At 33.4% G+C, this 17692-nt stretch overlaps 2 protein-coding genes across 4 annotated transcripts; both read right to left on the bottom strand.

The window, feature by feature from the left end:
- Positions 1 to 1666: 1666 nt before the first annotated feature.
- On the bottom strand, positions 1667 to 5560 carry LOC119189607 (protein singles bar). The gene is made up of 4 exons (XM_037439788.1): positions 4974 to 5560; positions 3947 to 4129; positions 3031 to 3171; positions 1667 to 1822 (listed from the first exon to the last, which is right to left on the bottom strand). Exons 1-4 carry the CDS (start codon positions 5118 to 5120, stop codon positions 1742 to 1744), a joined length of 552 nt encoding a protein of 183 aa, XP_037295685.1. The 5' UTR covers positions 5121 to 5560; the 3' UTR covers positions 1667 to 1741.
- A 189-nt stretch (positions 5561 to 5749) lies between these two features.
- LOC115443147 lies at positions 5750 to 12917 on the bottom strand. 3 transcript variants are annotated; one of them, XM_030168428.2, is made up of 5 exons: positions 12762 to 12917; positions 10777 to 10905; positions 9064 to 9246; positions 8428 to 8550; positions 5750 to 8004 (listed from the first exon to the last, which is right to left on the bottom strand). In XM_030168428.2, the coding sequence occupies exons 2-5, from the start codon at positions 10894 to 10896 to the stop codon at positions 7930 to 7932; spliced, it is 501 nt and encodes a 166-aa protein (XP_030024288.2). In that variant the 5' UTR covers positions 10897 to 10905; positions 12762 to 12917; the 3' UTR covers positions 5750 to 7929. The 3 variants fall into 3 exon arrangements, with proteins under 3 accessions (XP_030024288.2, XP_037295589.1, XP_037295590.1); XM_037439692.1 differs by lacking the exon at positions 12762 to 12917 and adding an exon at positions 12534 to 12560; XM_037439693.1 differs by lacking the exon at positions 12762 to 12917 and adding an exon at positions 11787 to 11805.
- Positions 12918 to 17692: the final 4775 nt, after the last annotated feature.

The following is a 17692-nucleotide window of genomic DNA, read 5'->3' as shown; positions in this document are numbered from 1 at the left end:
ACTCATTAGTCGGTCAGTGCCTTTATGCATAAATGGCGTTTTTAAAATATAACTTCAAGTATTCTTAAATGACTGATAACAGCGACATACACAAACGCTTGTGCAACGTGTTCTAGATTCGCTAGACGTAATCTTTATGACGTACCCTTTGTATAATTAAGTACAAATGTTAAATTTAGATTTTACTAGCCTTTGTTAAGGATATCTAGAAAAAAAATTGAATGCGTAATTGGTTTTAATATTAGTATTACAAGTATTACAAGACACACAGAGTTAAATAAATAGCAGAGAGATATTGTGACGATAATTGGTGCTACGAAATTAATAAAATCTAGAGAATCATTAGATATTGAATCGCATAGAAATTCGAAAAATTACTATGTAAGCTCTGCATTCTGATCTGGTATTTCTGACGTCTTTCTGGTTTCCTGTGGAACAGGTTTTTCGTACCCAACCGGTCTGCTGAGCGTAGGAGATGTCATTCATTTACAAAAGATGGCTGCTCAGTAGATGTCTTATGAATTTCGACATATCCTTTGCCAAAAAATGTCGGTCGACATGAGTTCACTTCTAGACCATTTCTATGTCTATGACGTCTATTTAGTGCTAAACATCCTTTCCTTCTGGTAGCTTCTTGGCTCTGAGCAGAGCAAAATCTTTCACCCACTGCTGCCGACACAGGTATGTCAAGTCGCGAAAAACCATTACTCTGAATCCTTGTTAGGGCCCCGCTGGTTCTTCTCAGGGTGAAATTAGCCACCAATTTAAACCAATATATTTTTCTTCTAAATATAAATAAACTTGTATAAACACCGGCGCGACACAACGCTACCGGACAATGATTATAGCCGTCAGGGCATTGGATCATTCATGCGTACCTGCAGGAAAATTTATTAAATAGATATAATATTAGTAAATATATTATTTCCCCTCACAAACTAGATAATAATATTATATTGCATATTATCATCGTTAGCTTATGCAATGGGCTAGTAACATCTATAAAAAGGTATTTGTTACTTCTCGTATCACTTTAACTACCATTTTGATCTACTTTCGTTCAGGACAGATTTTTTATGTCAGTTTAATATAAGTCTACATTATAAAAAGAGTTCCGAACGATTAAACTTTAAATTTAATAAAAGAGATCATTACTTTTATTAGGCAACTTCGTTCCTAATAACATACCGTCATCCTATTAAACTGCGCTCTCCAGAAATCCCTTCTGACTTCGGAAGCAACGCGAGCCGTGATTAGCTTATTGTTATCAAAAATGGAATATTTATTATGTTCAATGCCGAGTGAGCCGGTGCCAGGCACGACTCGCTGTCGCTCACATGAGTGCAGCCACAATTATAATAGAATTAACCAACCATGATTGCTCGTAAATAAAACGCATTATTTTTCGAATATTTTTTTATTAAATATATTTTATAAGCTTCATTACATATTTAATACTTACTGGAATTTATTCACTCCTCAAAGGAAAAGATTTAAAGCACAGTTACTTATATGTAATATTTATGGAAATTAGTAGATACAATACATTATTATCATACCTTTTCCCTTTTCAAGGGTAGACAGAGGTGTAACAACAGAAGTCAACTATTTTAGGTCCCATGAGAATGGGGGATTGCGCCGACTGCAATTTATCGGTAACGGACACAATTTAAGACCCAAGACCTCAGCACAGCAATCAAACCTATACGACTACACCAACAAGGCCGCTGATTTAGGCTAATTAGTATATTAAATTTTTATAATACTTATAACTTAAATAGGCGTCTACTCCGTGAATTATTCCCACAACCACGCCGATGTACTGAAAAAAAAAAAAAATAACTACAACGTGCAATACATCTATCTACGGGAAAGGAATCATTGAGATAGGTTATAACAAACTCATTTGAAGATTTGTGGTCATAGTAGATGAAAACATTAAATTGCTAAAAAAATACTATGAGGTTTTATTAATTTCTTGCTTATTATTCAGGCCATTCACATTTTAACATTTATCACTGCGCGTTTGGACTTCCGTAATTCTCACACGTTCGTTTTCTGAGAAAAACTTTTAGTTTCCTAAGTACCTACTACCCCGGTCGGGGCTGGTTCCCCGGACTTATTGATAATTAACACTTCACCACAAACGTATTTTATAGCAATTAGCATATGAGTAGAACTACGCAATATGCAATCGTGCGAATCGAATGTCTGTATGACGATATTAGTGTAGTGCGTCAAAGGCACTGCATAGATAGTGGTTCAAACCCTGGCAAATAAAATAAATTGGTTTAATAATTCCAATAAAGTGAAATTAAATTGTCTCAATAATTTATACCCAACCCAAGAAACGTATCTACTGGCAAAGTGGCAGTCTACAACTAGACGCACCTAGAAAATAATGAAGTCATGAAATTAACTAGCAATTAACGCCATTAAACAAGTTGTGATGTTTCAACGTTCACCTCAGGAATTTCAATTATAGTAATCGGCAAAACTTTTTCGATAGGCACGATGAACTTAACAAAAAATCAATAAATTATACTCATCAAGAGATGGAATGAGCATGATATGATATGATATTACAGATAGATGAGATATCGATAACTATTACCGGGACGTGGCTAATTGTGATAGAACATATGACTGATGACCTGAATGATCCTTAAAAAAAATATTATAAAGGCACACTTACACGCCTTTTACTCCCGAATGAGTAGGCAAAGGCGCAACATGTGCCCGCTCTCCCCACCGTGTGTCCGTCATAATATGTTATAGTGGGCGAGCCTGTCACCGTATCGGGCACAAATTTCAGACTCCGGGTTGATACTGAGTAGATGACCTCATATCACTTTGCCCGATCCGATGATCGAACCCGAGACTTCAACACTGCAGTCGTACATAATACGAACGTGGTAACGTGAAATACAACTACAAGGCAGTGTATTAAACTATATAAGGAATATTTATCTATTCTTTTAAATTATCTTTTTATTTCTTTAAAAAAAATCCTTTTAAGTTTCTACTTACATAAACAGCAGTCATCGTGGGATATGCCGCGTACATGGGCATTAAAACATATTGCGGGTATAAGTAGATGTTTACTGCCAGGCCCAGGCACGAAGAAGCAGACAAATATAGGAAACATGCTACAGCATTGAACAGCCATTCCTGGAAGGTTTTAGAAAAAATATGTCAATACAATGAGAAATAAGAAATATCAATACTTTTTCGAATATATGAAATAAATAATTATTGAAAAAACCATGAACTCACTGGGGGGAAATACTGTTTTTATGTATAGTCATTATGACCCCTAATCTTTATTGATGCAATATAATATCTACACAGGAATGGTTTATCGAAGCAGGGAAACTTCAACTCTTTGTTCATTTACAATGTAGACCGAGTAGTTTATATTATTGTCAATAGAGTTATTGGAATAAAACTATTTAAAATGTAAACTACTTCAATTAATTAAATCGGTATTTATATCAACAAGACAAACCATCATAATTATCATCATCACATGTGATCATCTGATGAACATAAGCCTCCCCTAAAGATATTTATAACAGGTCTCACTAACCCAAACTTATTTAAAATTTCCAAAGAAATATTTTATTGAGAATTCGTTTTTTTCCAAAGCAATATTGTTTTTATTCTGAATTGATCGACGATCGATCAGATTTTACGAAGAAGTTTTACTAAAACAAAATAAATGCATAAAAAGACTCAATTCGTCTTTATTGCCTTATTAGTCAAGTTATAATTTGTTGAGTGGCAGGCCTGTGTTATGGGTGTGTTTGCCTGAATAGGTATCATCGCAAAACTTATTTCGTACTCATTCCAAACCAAGTTTCAACAATTTTAATGACTTTTTACTATCTACAAGGGCCATCTCGCTAATTAATCACTTAACTTATCACTAATAATATCCACTTACAAAAATAGTTTGCCGCATGAGTTGCTGAGTTTTGGAAGACAGCACATAGCATGTTATCAGGAGTGCAGTTGTTAAAAGACACGCTGATGCCGTCGTCAGGAAACCGTGGAATGCGGATCCCATAGTGCCGGCTGCAGACATTCCATACTTTACCAGCAAACTCTGGCACAATCCGCCTAACATCTGCACAATAATCGATAAAATAACATCTAACAATACATTCTAGAGCAGTTAAAATATCACGTACGTAATCAAAACATCTGAGTTGCTCATCAGTGGCCACAAAGAAACGTCTTCGGACTTAATATGCGCTGATATAGGAAATGAGAGGGCGTTACCGACGTAAGTTATGAACTATCAATCTACGTAAAGATAGACCCAATACGATAGATAGGTCAGCTCAATTCTATGACGATAATTTATTTGCCTTTAACAATTTTTACAAATTAAGTTATTCTTTATTTTTTTTTAAAAGTAACTATTGAAACTAACAGATAAAGGTTAAAGTGTTGTTACATTATAACAATTAAATTTGTTAAATAGTATCAACACAAGAGACTGTTTTTTAGCAATGAGTTTAGCGTTACTTGTATAATTCTACAAATCGAAATTTTGTTGCGCTGCCAGAGGAGGGTAATTTTTGTTAACAGAATCAAGCGAAATAAATCGATACATGTAATTAGATAGAGAACAATCACCAATAACTATCTATCTATCTATGTACGTAGGGTTCCCATAATACCCATAATCCTTTATATTGTACCACTAATGTTGGAGAAACTTAATGGGAATTGTGGAGTTAGATTTTTTGGGCCTTAGACAATTTTCCTGTATGAAAAGTAAAGAATGTGACTCTATAATTTTTAATAAAACACAAAACATATTTTACAGAATCACTTTTACTGGTACCAAGTGGTCAATGAGTATGTTTTTGAAATCATGCTGAAAAAGCACTATGATAAAACATTCATTATTTTACAACTAAATGCAAGAATTTTCGTGTTTTCATTGTTTAGGAATTACTTACAGCTTCACAAAGCTTAATAAGACCATGTTGAGTAGTTAAATAGCCTATGTTGAGACACTCGCAACATCGACAGCAGCAACATTTAAAGCCTCGAGCATTGGCGCCGCCACCGGGCGGCATTCGAACAATCGTTGGTCCTCGACTCATTTGAATATTTACTCACTCACACACTATACTTAATGAATAATTTCAGACGTCGGATCTTTTCGAAAATCCTTTCGAACACAGTAATATCACATCTAGAAACACTACAAGTAATATACGTCTGTTCCGTAGATCATCGCACTTGGAATTTAGAGTATTATAATTCACCAGTCGGAAATACGGTCAGTGTTATTCACCGCAACATATTTTTAGACGTTTTGCTGTACTACAGATTAAAAGTTCACCGAACCTTAGCCCATTAGTTTATAAACGGAAGAAACAATTTATTTTGTAAAATTTTTAATAATTTTAATTCTCAAACAGTTTTTCTGTCACTATTCTCAAAAATATCACACTGTGCATTTATTTACAGAAAAATAAATAATATTTAAGAACAAAGCACACGTCTGTTATATTATTGAATTTGGTTTTGAATGCCCGCCACACGCGTGTGCGCATTTCCAAAATAGAACGACGTTTTGCACCGAGGAGGGTAAGATTCTATTCCTGTCCCTTGTTTTATATTAGTCATTAACCCTATTGTATAGTGAGCACAGATTTTTTGTAATTATATATTTATTTAATGTCATTGTTTTGGTTCCTAGTCGAAATGTTATGAAATGAAACTTCGATTTGGTACAAAAGTATAAACTTTATTATATGTCATACACATATTGTTATTAAATAAAAATGAAGTGTATTATTGTACATAAACCAAATATAATGGGTAAATTCATAAATTCAAACTAACGTACCTACATAAATTAATATGTACTTATTATAAAACTGTATTTTAATAAAATCATGTGTATTAAACAAACACTATACTAAATTACAGAAAAGCATTAAAATGGAAAATTAAGATACATACATACATCCATACATAACATCACGCATTTTTATCCCCGAAGGGGTATGCAGAGGCGCAACAACCCACCCAAAATTAAGATAAGGTGGGATTTTTAGAATCAGACATATCCGTAGCCATTTAATGGTATAGCTAGGTAGATAACACATAAAGTACAACAATTTAAACAATTTTCACTGTTAGTAAATGTTACGCACTTAATACGTATCCTTTTTATAGATTATTATATTTAAAAAAAAACGTAAATGTATAGTTTCCAAAAACTAAGCATTATAAACAGATTTGTTCACGAACTTATTGTAATAGCGGATATAAAAATATGCGAAAAATCTTGCATACCTTTGTATATTATAACTTTAAAAAGTATTCCCTAGTTTCCAACGAATATACATTCTACTGTTTTAGACTCTACAACTAATTTAAATTATTACAATTATATATTTTATTGCCACTGAGTGATGAGACGAACATGCCGCTAGCGTAATGGGAAGCGATACGATTGCCCATAAATAGTAGTAACACCAGATTTTTTACTACGAAGCACTCTCCGGCGCTCGTCACTCTGAAATATAATGCAACTGCTGCTTGGCGTTAGCACAGTGTTAGTTACAGTCGTCAGTTGAACTGTTTTCGTATTGGCATTGTGTTCTAATTTTAATAAATAAGTAGACAAATTGTTTTGAATGAATAATATGTATTAATAATATATACTCCGATTTTACTTTTGTCTAACAGAAGTCCGATTTCGAGTTTCTCTTTCTCCAAAGAAACGAAACTTCTTCCAAAGCTTATCTAGTGCTGTAGTTGTAGTTCATCGATATAACATTAGTAGTTTTTTACATTTTAAACTACGCTCTTATTTCTCTACCGAACTTCTAATTTCGCTTGACTTTTTTTAAGTCAGACGTTCTCTAGAACGCATTTCATGCAAATATGCATCAGTCAACTAAATCAGGCAAAATATTGAATAAATTACAAAGACTAGATTTGAGTGTCCTGCGATATAGCGGCTAAATGCACTATTTACCTACACGAGCAACATAGATAAGAATCGCATTAAAATATAGTAACGTGACCGGCCAATTGCTTTTAACTAAAGAATATAGATAGTATTATTTTCGTGACGTCATTCACTTAGACGAGATCTTTATATCACTATATGTATCAGAAAATGCCTTAATCTGCCGATCTCGTGAAATACGAGATGTGAAGATTAAACCTCCCTACTAAAAAACTACAATATTTGTTAAAACATTAAATACATTGTATAATTATTAAACTAAAAACAATCCTTAAACAGCATTTTCCTTGTGGGGCAGCATTCATTGGCACTATTGAGAAATAGTGTTAAGGATAGTTGAAGCCATCAATTAAATTAGAATGTGCCACGACAACACATTACTGCTCCGTGACTATTTTCATCACTAGTTATATATTATAATACATAACATACGTAATTACAATGCAAAATTTAGAGCCTCATTAATATTAAACACAAAAGCAGACAAAAACAGATGGCAGCATAGCAATTTAAGCCTAAATAGGAAAGCAATATACAATAACAATTATATAAACGTACGGGACAAAATAAACACAACCTATCAGTTATTTTCCCAAATAACTAAACATTTTTTATGACCAAGTTGACAATTATTAGGCCGGAGGCTGAGGTTTGTACTGTTAGATAAAAGTTATTCATAGGATTTTTGAAAATAGGATAACTTAATTACGTATAATAAACAAGTTTAGAATGTCAGTTGTTTGAATAAAGTACTTCAAGTTCAGTTTATAGTAAGTTAAGTTATGATTTGTTTTATTTAGTAAATAACTTTTATCTGATGACTGAAAAATCTTCCCAAGATTTTAAAACAAATATAAGTAGGCACATTAAGTGAGTACCTAAATTAAGTAACTTAAATAAGTTAATAAACTATAGTGATAGACTTAGATTCCTCGGTAATGGCGAAGTGCTAAGACGGTACTCAAAAAGTAGAGTCCAGCTAGGATAAGCCCCATTACCTGAAAGTAGAAAACATAAATGAATTAATTTCAGTGAGTAAGTGTTTGAATTATTTTAACGTTGTCATTACTATATTATTTTTTTATTCCTTTCGTGTGATATTGCGTCGCTTAATTAGAAGCCAAATTCTTTCTGTACTCTTGGAATTGCAAAACAGACTTTTACTCATCGGACCTGCGGGCGGAAACTAGTTATATTCTAAATGTAATAGTTTGTGAAGATGTTTGCAATTTTTTTAAAAGTCAGCAACAATACACAACACACAATTAACAGATTTGAATGGGTTTTACCACAAAGATAGACAATTAACATAATAACGGTTATTATTTATCCCTGAAAATACAACGACACTTCTACATCGAGAAAGATACATATTCCGAGCGGGCAGGTCCGTGAGCAAATAAGAAATCTAGACAATTTACCGCGGCTGCAGTATAAGCTTCGTGATATCCGTAGTAATGACTATTCCTGTGGTTTGCTTCAATCAATAAATAGAGGCCAGCTATTAAGTACAGCAATGCTGCAAGTCCGTGGTATATTACTTCCTGTAACAATAGTTTAATAGTTGTGTATTATTTAATACAAAGCAACCAGAGGAAAATGTATATCTATTCTACCATAGATAAGGAACTTATGTCAATAAGTGATCTTTATAATATGTTTGTTAGAAGTTAGAAATTACCGCAGAAACAGCTGAACAGATTTGGATATAATTTGGCACACAGATAAACCTCGTCTTGGATTAATAAACTTTTTATTTTTTAATCTTAGTTTTAATTTCAGGGTTTTATCGTTAGCAGAGATGAAAACCCCATCGTAACTTTTTAAAATGTAAATACATAACACTGGCTTGCGCTGCCTTTGTACAGATGGCGCTATCGATCGCTGTTGCGATATAGGGACTTTTGCAGCAGAACGCTGTTCAAGTTGGCGAAGCCGTAAATAACACCTAGTTAATTATAAAATCTTTCTGAATGCGAATAAGAATGAATCTGAATAAGAAAAATAATCGGAATGTGTGCTTAGTCAGCCGAATCTTAGAATAATTCGATACTTACGTAAACAGTCTTCGATATAAAGGAAGCGGTGGCGAATGATACGAGATACGAAGTCAGCAGACAAAAGGTCCCAATGAGAAATGCAACTGCTATCAACAAGAAGAACAGTTGTGGCTTATCGAACCTCAAGTAGTTCTGATCCGCGTAGTAACTTACTACGCCTACGCACGCAGCTCCAAGAAGCTGGAAAATAAATAATTAAACTTTATTTAAGTATTCCTATATTTTATGGTATACCTCATAACTTATTATTGACATAGTGTGTTTGGATAATTTACGTAAGTTATTACAAAACAGTTTTACGTTAGTTTAGAAATACTATACTGATATTATTAATTTGACTAATGATAGATAAGAAAAGTGTGTAGATTCGATGTAGTGAAGAATACTGCGTAAATTCTCTCATCTGGAAATTCAAGCCACTATTCAATGTTTAATATTTATTCTCGGTTTTCCGAGAATAGCTCGCAAAGTATGATGTCATGGCTACTCGTAAAGACCGAAGCTGGAGAAAGATTGTGTTCGCCTTCGTTAAATATTATTTAACGATGTACCCAATTGAAATAAAACGTAACTCTAGCCTGCCAAATTTTGACAAATACAATATAGCGCCTATAAAACAAGGTTATACAGAAACGCATAATTCTGCCAAGTTTTTACTATTTAATGATGATTCATTATAGTGTTAACAAATGCAATTGTCAGGATACGAAAATAAATTATTTATTTTTATGGGAGTACGGAGAAGCAGTACCTTGTGTCCTGGCACACGAACAAGCAAGAAAATAAGGAATAAATAAAAAACATATAATTATAAATAAGTATAAAATAAAATATCAATGTTGTGACACAGTGGGTATAAAAGTATTGATAAGAAAGAAAATAAATAATTATAATTGCATTTTACGCCATACATTACGCTACGTATTTGTTAACCATTCAAACTTTCAATTGTTAGAAGAGCCATAATATGACTCAAACTTGTGATAATGAAACATGTTAATTATATATGCAAGCCCGACGACTTCAACAGGAAAGAGGAAACTAAGCGACTAAATTGAAATGTTAAGCGATGACCCTCCTTCAGTTTACTCGCCCGCTCGTCAGCGTTTAAGCTCGATTCATGTTAAAATGATATCATTGGAACCTCAGACGGAACATTACGTCACGCAGTGTGACATTGGCAAATAAAATGTTTAAGAATAATATGTACATACAAACTTAACAGGTTTAAATTATTGCAAGGTTACTTCACAATTTCAAACATTTTTGTCCCATATTAGAAAATGGTTAAATGTACAATGGGAAATAAATCGATCGATATTGAGACCCTGAACAACAGTATTATTTAAAGTTGCTAATTCAGTAAATATAATAGCCATCATAACTTAACCTAAGTGAGTAAGGCATTACGACCTACCTTTTACACTCGTTATAGCTAAAAGGTCCCCCACTTTTAACCTAATAATTGTTTTCATCATTATTTGTAATTGTCAAAAACATTTAAGACATTATTTTTATCGGTACACAGTCTGAGAGCAAATAGGAACCATCAATTAACCAAATTACTTTTAAGTCGTCTATCCACAAGCTGAACATATATTGGTAACTTCCTCGATCTCATACTATTGGAAGAATTAATGGCACCAATTCACGCCCTAATCAATAGAAAAGTTGTGACTTCAACATTTAATATGTTTATTATCTACTTACCAGTTGAGCTAGTTTCAGGAATCCTGGCAGTGTACAAAATGTACCTGTATTTATATACGTAGCCGAAGTTGTACCCGATGTAGAAACTGTCGTTCTGGTAAAAGTCATTACGTGAGACATCTTGGATATCTGTGAATAGCAATTGGATAATAAACAATCAGTGATTAAACAATGCAGTAAAGACAAATTATAAAATTAACCTCTGATTACCCAATTATATGTGTAAAATTATTCATACTTAAAACTTACGTATTGTATGTCGGATATAGGCAATTTAACTTATTTTATTGATTTCAAATACCTATTTAATTACCTTCCAAACATATTGCGGCGCTAATTTTAATAATATAAATACCATACTTTTATAAGTATTGAGAAAACCAACATCACTTTATAATATCATAAGTAAATAGGTCGATACTTAAGAAGACAACTAATGTCATGTGTGCAAAATTTTCTATCCTTTTCATTGATCTATAATTAATTATCATTCCGGGAACGTTGCATTCGGTGTCCATCAGGCGCTAACCCTTATTATTCCTCTCAGTCCAACATAAAAGCGGGAAATTTAGTTAGTTAAAATCAATATGAGATACCCATTTCTCCACTAGTAGATTCGCTATTAAGTCAGCATTCGCAGCAAATATTTCGCTTTATACATCGACTTCACCAATGATTTTAACGATGTTTATGTTTGGGAGAGAAACCTGATCAATTGTAACTCTGGCGATCGTATGCAACACGTATAAATCGTCCACGCTATTTTAGACCGTGATAGATTTGTGAATAATCTGTGTCACGCCCTATCTAAGAAGTTTGGCAACTTTCCTCATAGATGTCCCGGACACGCATGAAATGGGTTCAAGGGACTTTAGAGAAGTAAATATGAGAAACCGTGCCGGCAGAAGGTACCTAGGCGACTTTATATTACTTCAAAATCAGGAAGTCTAATAGTATTATGATGTATTGCCAAACCCGGCTCTGCGGTCTCTACACAATAAAAAACTTACCCCTTTCACACGACAACAATTAGGTATAAGGTAAATGGAATGAATGGAACGTGTAATATATACTTATGTCACAATTTCTGTATTGTAATTGTTCAGTAAAACTGACAAATATAGTGTATTAGTTTTCCTTATAGGTACTTTAAAACTATGATTGTTTTTATTAATAACTAGGTGTTGCCGTGGCTTCGCCCGCGTGTAAAACATTTTCGGCTATAAAGTCCCTAAAACTCTTAAGCGATTTACAACGCCGTCTATTTACAAAATCAAATGAACAAATCCATTATTTCCCTTGGGGAACGGGGTAAAAAGTTTCTAATGCGTCAATCCAGGATATGGTTTACCCATGTGACAAATTTCATCTAAATCCATTCAGCTTTTTCTGCGTTTACTAAACAAACATAAAACATCTAAACATGTTCATACATATTCTTTATAATATTACTAAGATAAGATAAGTCTTACTGTACTTTAAAATCAGACTTCAACGATTATATTTGGTACCTATTCGAATTACAAAAACAATGAACAAAATATTTGATATTTGCGTCACACACACGCGGCACGCCTTTTTATCTAAATGCATCCACATTCTAGTTTACTATATCCGTCTTATAATATTATTTATGATATGGAGCGAGCATGTAATTATATCGCATACAAATGCCTATCCAAAGAACCATAGATTTATTTATTAAAATAAAAAAAAAATAATACTTAATTATTAAGCCTTCGAATCGAATGCCGTACCTCACAAATCATAGGCAAAATTCGCAGCCCCTACACCAATGAGGTGATACCACAATGTTTACACTAAATTGAAAATGATCACATCAATAACAAATTGCTTCGTATCTTACCGATAAATACCGAGGTTATTTCTGTACTAAATTCACCTGGCAAGGAGGGCAAATAATAAAAAATCTACTTAGTATAAGTAAACATATTGATTCCCTAAAATAATATATAAGTACTTACATTATTTTTCAATGAGGTCAAGGAAAACAGGACAAAACGATCACAAAACGAACGTATGTACGGGCGAGCAACCACTACGACTGTGAAGTGGGCAGCAGACAGAGTATGAGTCAGCCCTACGTCACTGACATTGCCAAAGCGTACAGCAAGTATAGTACGACCGTTCCCTCAACTAGCGGACAAAATAAATGAGCCACTTCAAAGAAATACAAAATAAATGAATAAGAATATGGTATAATCATTATCAAACTGTTTAAACCTTAGAGTATCTTAATACTTCGATAACATTTATCTACGCATAGATTTCTATAGCACTCATTGTTCAATTTGGCATATTTTATATGTATATAATGTACCATATTATTGTCATATTCTGTAACCTTCTGCCAATCTCTTCTGCCAATCTTCTTATTAAAAAGTTGTTTGTAGTAGAGTTATTTTTACTTAGCTATCTATTGTCTATAACAATACTATGTTGTTTTATTTGTATGTAAGTCACTAGAGCGGCAATAGTGCTTGTAAATACACTTTTGGCCCGTGTTCATAACTATCTCTTATTGAAAAAAACTTAGGCCTCACACTGGGGAAGTTATTAAGACAAGAAGTAAGCTATGTAAAGTTAGGGCTTTCGGTTACAGGATTGGTCCTATTTAAAATATTAAAACTTTAAACAGAGAAAGGGTTAGGAACTTATGAGTCTTGACAACTTTTACATTAAATTTTACTTATTATATCAGTTCCTGCTCATCACATAGTCTTTGTGATGTAGAAGCTTTATGGGTCAGTTTTTGTTTTTAGCCCTCCTATTCACGCTGTTTTAAGATTGTGCTTAACACGATGAACAAATCAAAATGATATGTGCATTGATTTCAGTGCACCACAAAATTAATCTAGCTATCTCACCTAGCATACGAAACGTAATAGCGAAGCTGGCACGTCATGCAAGTTGTCTGTGACATAGTGTTATCAAACCGGTTAAGCCGGTCCATTCATGTTGAAGACAACACAGTGCATCGCGGCCTTTAATCCATTAAAATATTTTAACATTGTGTTTAGAAGTCGATGTGAACGCTGAATATGAACAATATGAACCTACTTTTATTATATTAATTGCAAGTAATAAAGTAATTTTTCAGGTTAGTACCCCCCATGAATTGCAAACGAACTATTAAATTACCCAGGAATACAAGTATATAAATTATTGCAACATTTTTCATTGATGCTCCACTCCTTTTGGTCATAGCGTGATGTTATATAGCCCTCCTCGATAAATGGGCTATCCAACACTAAAAGATTTTTCCTAATCAAACCAGTAGTTCTTGAAATAAGCACATTCAAACAAATAAACAAACTCTTCAGCTTTTATAATCATACAGTTTTATGTAACTTATGTACTATCATATGTGTATTCTTACAAATGTAAAGAAATTTCTTTCAACTATGTGCTGCGAAACCCGAAAAGAAGAAAGTCGAAAGTTTGTTAATTTATTTGCCCGCAAGTGTATTTCCAATTTACAAACAACCTTTCTGCGAACATAAACGACTTAACTATAGAAACGCCCGTACCGATCGAACAGAGGCGCCGCGCTGTAAGATTTGTAGGGATTGCAATTCAACAAACAAAAATTTTGCACTATCTTTAACGTCACATTTTTAAGGCCTCGAGCGCCATTAGCTCACGGATTCGCAAAGCAGAATTAGTGTACCAATTATTCTAAACGCAATAAAAGTTTAATGCCGCCTGTTCCTTCCTATGAATAAATAAAGCCAATTGTTTAAACATGCTTGCTCGAAAAGCTGATTTTTTTTTATTTATATACACGTATGGATGAAGATACTAATTATAATATATGGTAGCGTTAATCATACTAATATTATAAATGTGAAAGTTTATGAAGATGGATGTATGTTTGTTCCCCTTTTACAAAAAAACTACAGAACGGATTTGGATGAAACATAACAGTAACTTTGGTTATACGTTAGAATAACACATAGCCTACAATTTATAGTGATTTTGTGTAATTTGGTCATAATATAACGATACATATCAAGTAAGTCGGAAAAAAATATTATCCTGGAAAACTCCTTCACGCGAGCAAAGCCGCGAGCAAGAGCTAGAATAATATAAAATTATCAGTCTGATATTGACAAAATGAACGTTCCTTAAATTACTTTCTTTTAGGGCCCATAAAATCCGTGAGGGATTCTGTGGGATTAATGCCACATCCCCGTGAGATTGCAATCCCTAGGGGTCATGTCTATAAGTACTATACTACATTCAGTAGTGAACGGAGCAATGAGTCCAAGCTGTAGCGATGAAGTTAGTTTGGGTGAGTCAGATTTTAAATCGAATTAAAAGAGCAGGAGCCCCTGTATTTGTAACGAAAAAAATAGTAAAAATATGTATACTTAAACTTAATACACTAGCAGACACGAGTATGGTTAAAGAATTTTGCCAGGTACGTGGAAGAATGTTTACGTTCAGCTATAATTATTTGTATTTTATTTTTATTAATGATAATTAATAAATATATTCCTAGTTACTGTTTTCTCATTACAAAATTAAATTAATTAATCACGAAAGTATATAAATATAATAGGCTTAACTGCCGGTGGGAATCGGCTTGTATGGACGCTTCGCCACTGGTACATATTGCGTGTTATTGTTATTACGTGGACAACCGAACCGATAATATTGTTCGTCGTCGCAACAGCAGCTCCAGTAGTTTATCGTCAGTTTCAGAAGCTCCAGAGCCAGACTTTGATTTTGTGAACAATTGCTTCATCTGTGCCAAAGCGATTCAGGATCCAAGTAATTCGCGTACAAGCCGACAACCGCGGGTTTGTGTTGTACATAATAAGAGTACAAAAAAAAGTATTATGAACCTTATAAACACACGTTCTGATGACGTTGCAATGGACATTGCTTAACATTGAATTTCTTAACATTTTCGCTTATAACTTTTTTATTTATAGTTCTACGACAAAAGTTACTGAACCAAAGTTGTAGAGAATTTAATTTGCCACAAAAAATATTTATAATTTTTTTTTGTCAGATAAATAGTTTACGAGATACATCGTAAAAACCATTTCAACGCCTATTTTCAAGATGGCGGCCGTGGGACAAGGGTGGCGACCCCACAAACTTGGTTTTAGCTTTACACTGACCCCCCCTACACTTCAAAAAAATAAAATTGCGTCCTCTAAAAAACGCAACCCCAAATGTAACTTTTCAATGGACTAAATACGGTGTTGTTTGAAGCTTCGCCGGAATGATTGTCCTTGACAGCCAGTTATACGCATTCTAATGAATACTTTCAGGGATTCAAACTTAGGGAACAATTAATAATACATTAACCCAACTATATTACTGTACCAATCCTTAGCGCAATTTATAGGAAGCCAGCGCCACCTACAAGAGAAATCTAATAAAGCAGTTCAAGTTATTATCTACGGGAGCACATGGTTGAAAAATAGAAGACGATTATAAACCAAATGTTAGGACCTTACAACTTTTTAACAGTTAATGCATTATGAGCTTGTAAGAATTGAGCTTATCTCGAAGAATTTTTAATGTATGTGAAATCTGGAAATCTTCAATTTGATTAAGGACTATACCTTCTCAATAGTAGTGGAGACCGGTGCCCAGCAGTGGGACTGCACTGTGTACTGGGCATCATGTGCTGATGATAGTAAAGTAATAAAGGAATGATGGTTACTTAAAATAATAGAACAAGACAACTAACGGTATTAGCTGCACACTCGCTTCATCTGTCAGATATTTCTGCTGATATTCATTTTTTAATCAATGCCATATTCATCTTACACCTGCACAAGACCTTCAATCGAGGACTGAATCTAATTCAGTTCAACGTTTCTCAGCTATTACAATTAAAATGATTACCTTTAAACCATATATTTAAAATTTCATTAGTAATAAAAGACATTTCTTATAATATTATAATGTTAAAATATATTTATTAACTTTTTACAAATTAGTTTACAATTACAATTTCTTAAATATCTATTCGAAGTAAAGGTATTTCAAACTACATGTTTCAGTACTTTAAAAAAATATAACATAGGTATATTATTAGAACATGCATAATCTGATTATAGAAAAATAAGAACACCGATACTGCAAGAGTACTATGTAACGTCCAAATACCTGTATTTGTTGGCTTTAATGTTTAATAAAATTGTTTACAATCAAATGCAAGAGATTCATATCGCAATACCTACGCAACCCAGAGCAATAGTTTAAATCACATAATAGGGTTGCTACGTTTGTGTTTCTAATTTATACTTAGTCTGGCCATAAATACTGTTACACTTAATTATAAAAAAATATTACATTTGAATTTCGAATCTGTCATTTTTATACGATTGTTCATTGTGTTTTCTCATTTTGGCGCCAATACATTGTAAAATATTTTGCGATATTAAAATGGTGTGGGGTGATAAAGAGAACCGAATCGCTGTGATAGCATTACACAAAGTAGGTATGGAGCCAAATGCAATTTTTAAAACTCTCCATACACTTGGTATTAGTAAAATGTTTGTGTACCGGGCTATTAATAGGTACAATGAGACCTCCTCTGTTTGTGACAGAAAAAGATCTGGCCGTCCACGTAGTGTTCGTACGAAAAAGGTGGTCAAAGCAGTAAGGGAAAGAATTCGAAGAAATCCTGTCCGAAAGCAAAAGATTTTATCTCGGGAAATGAAGATAGCACCTAGAACCATGTCGCGTATTTTAAAAGATGACTTAGGACTTGCAGCCTATAAGAGACGCACTGGCCATTTCTTAACTGATAATTTAAAGAAGAATAGGGTGGTAAAATCGAAACAACTACTGAAGCGGTACGCAAAGGGAGGTCACAGAAAAATTTTGTTTACGGATGAGAAAATTTTTACAATTGAGCAACATTTTA

Source organism: Manduca sexta, chromosome 17 (genome assembly GCF_014839805.1).
Source record: "Manduca sexta isolate Smith_Timp_Sample1 chromosome 17, JHU_Msex_v1.0, whole genome shotgun sequence".
In the NCBI taxonomy this organism is placed as follows: Eukaryota; Metazoa; Arthropoda; class Insecta; order Lepidoptera; family Sphingidae; genus Manduca; species Manduca sexta.
Note: the sequence above shows the minus strand (reverse complement) of the source record. Positions and strands in the feature narration are given on the sequence as shown.

Excerpts from the sequence above, each read along its gene's own strand:
- LOC115443147 (XM_037439692.1), bottom strand. Across the intron at positions 8,551-9,063 it reads TTATATCGAAGACTGTTTAC|GAAGTAATATACCACGGACT; the intron begins GTAAGTATCGAA and ends CTATTGTTACAG. Across the intron at positions 8,005-8,427 it reads AAGCTTATACTGCAGCCGCG|GTAATGGGGCTTATCCTAGC; the intron begins GTAAATTGTCTA and ends TTCTACTTTCAG.
- LOC119189607 (XM_037439788.1), bottom strand. The coding sequence starts at position 5,120 with ATGAGTCGAGGACCAACGATTGTTCGAATGCCGCCCGGTGGCGGCGCC. Across the intron at positions 4,130-4,973 it reads TTATTAAGCTTTGTGAAGCT|ATGTTAGGCGGATTGTGCCA; the intron begins GTAAGTAATTCC and ends ATTATTGTGCAG. Across the intron at positions 1,823-3,030 it reads CCACGATGACTGCTGTTTAT|TACATCGGCGTGGTTGTGGG; the intron begins GTAAGTAGAAAC and ends TTTTTTTTTCAG.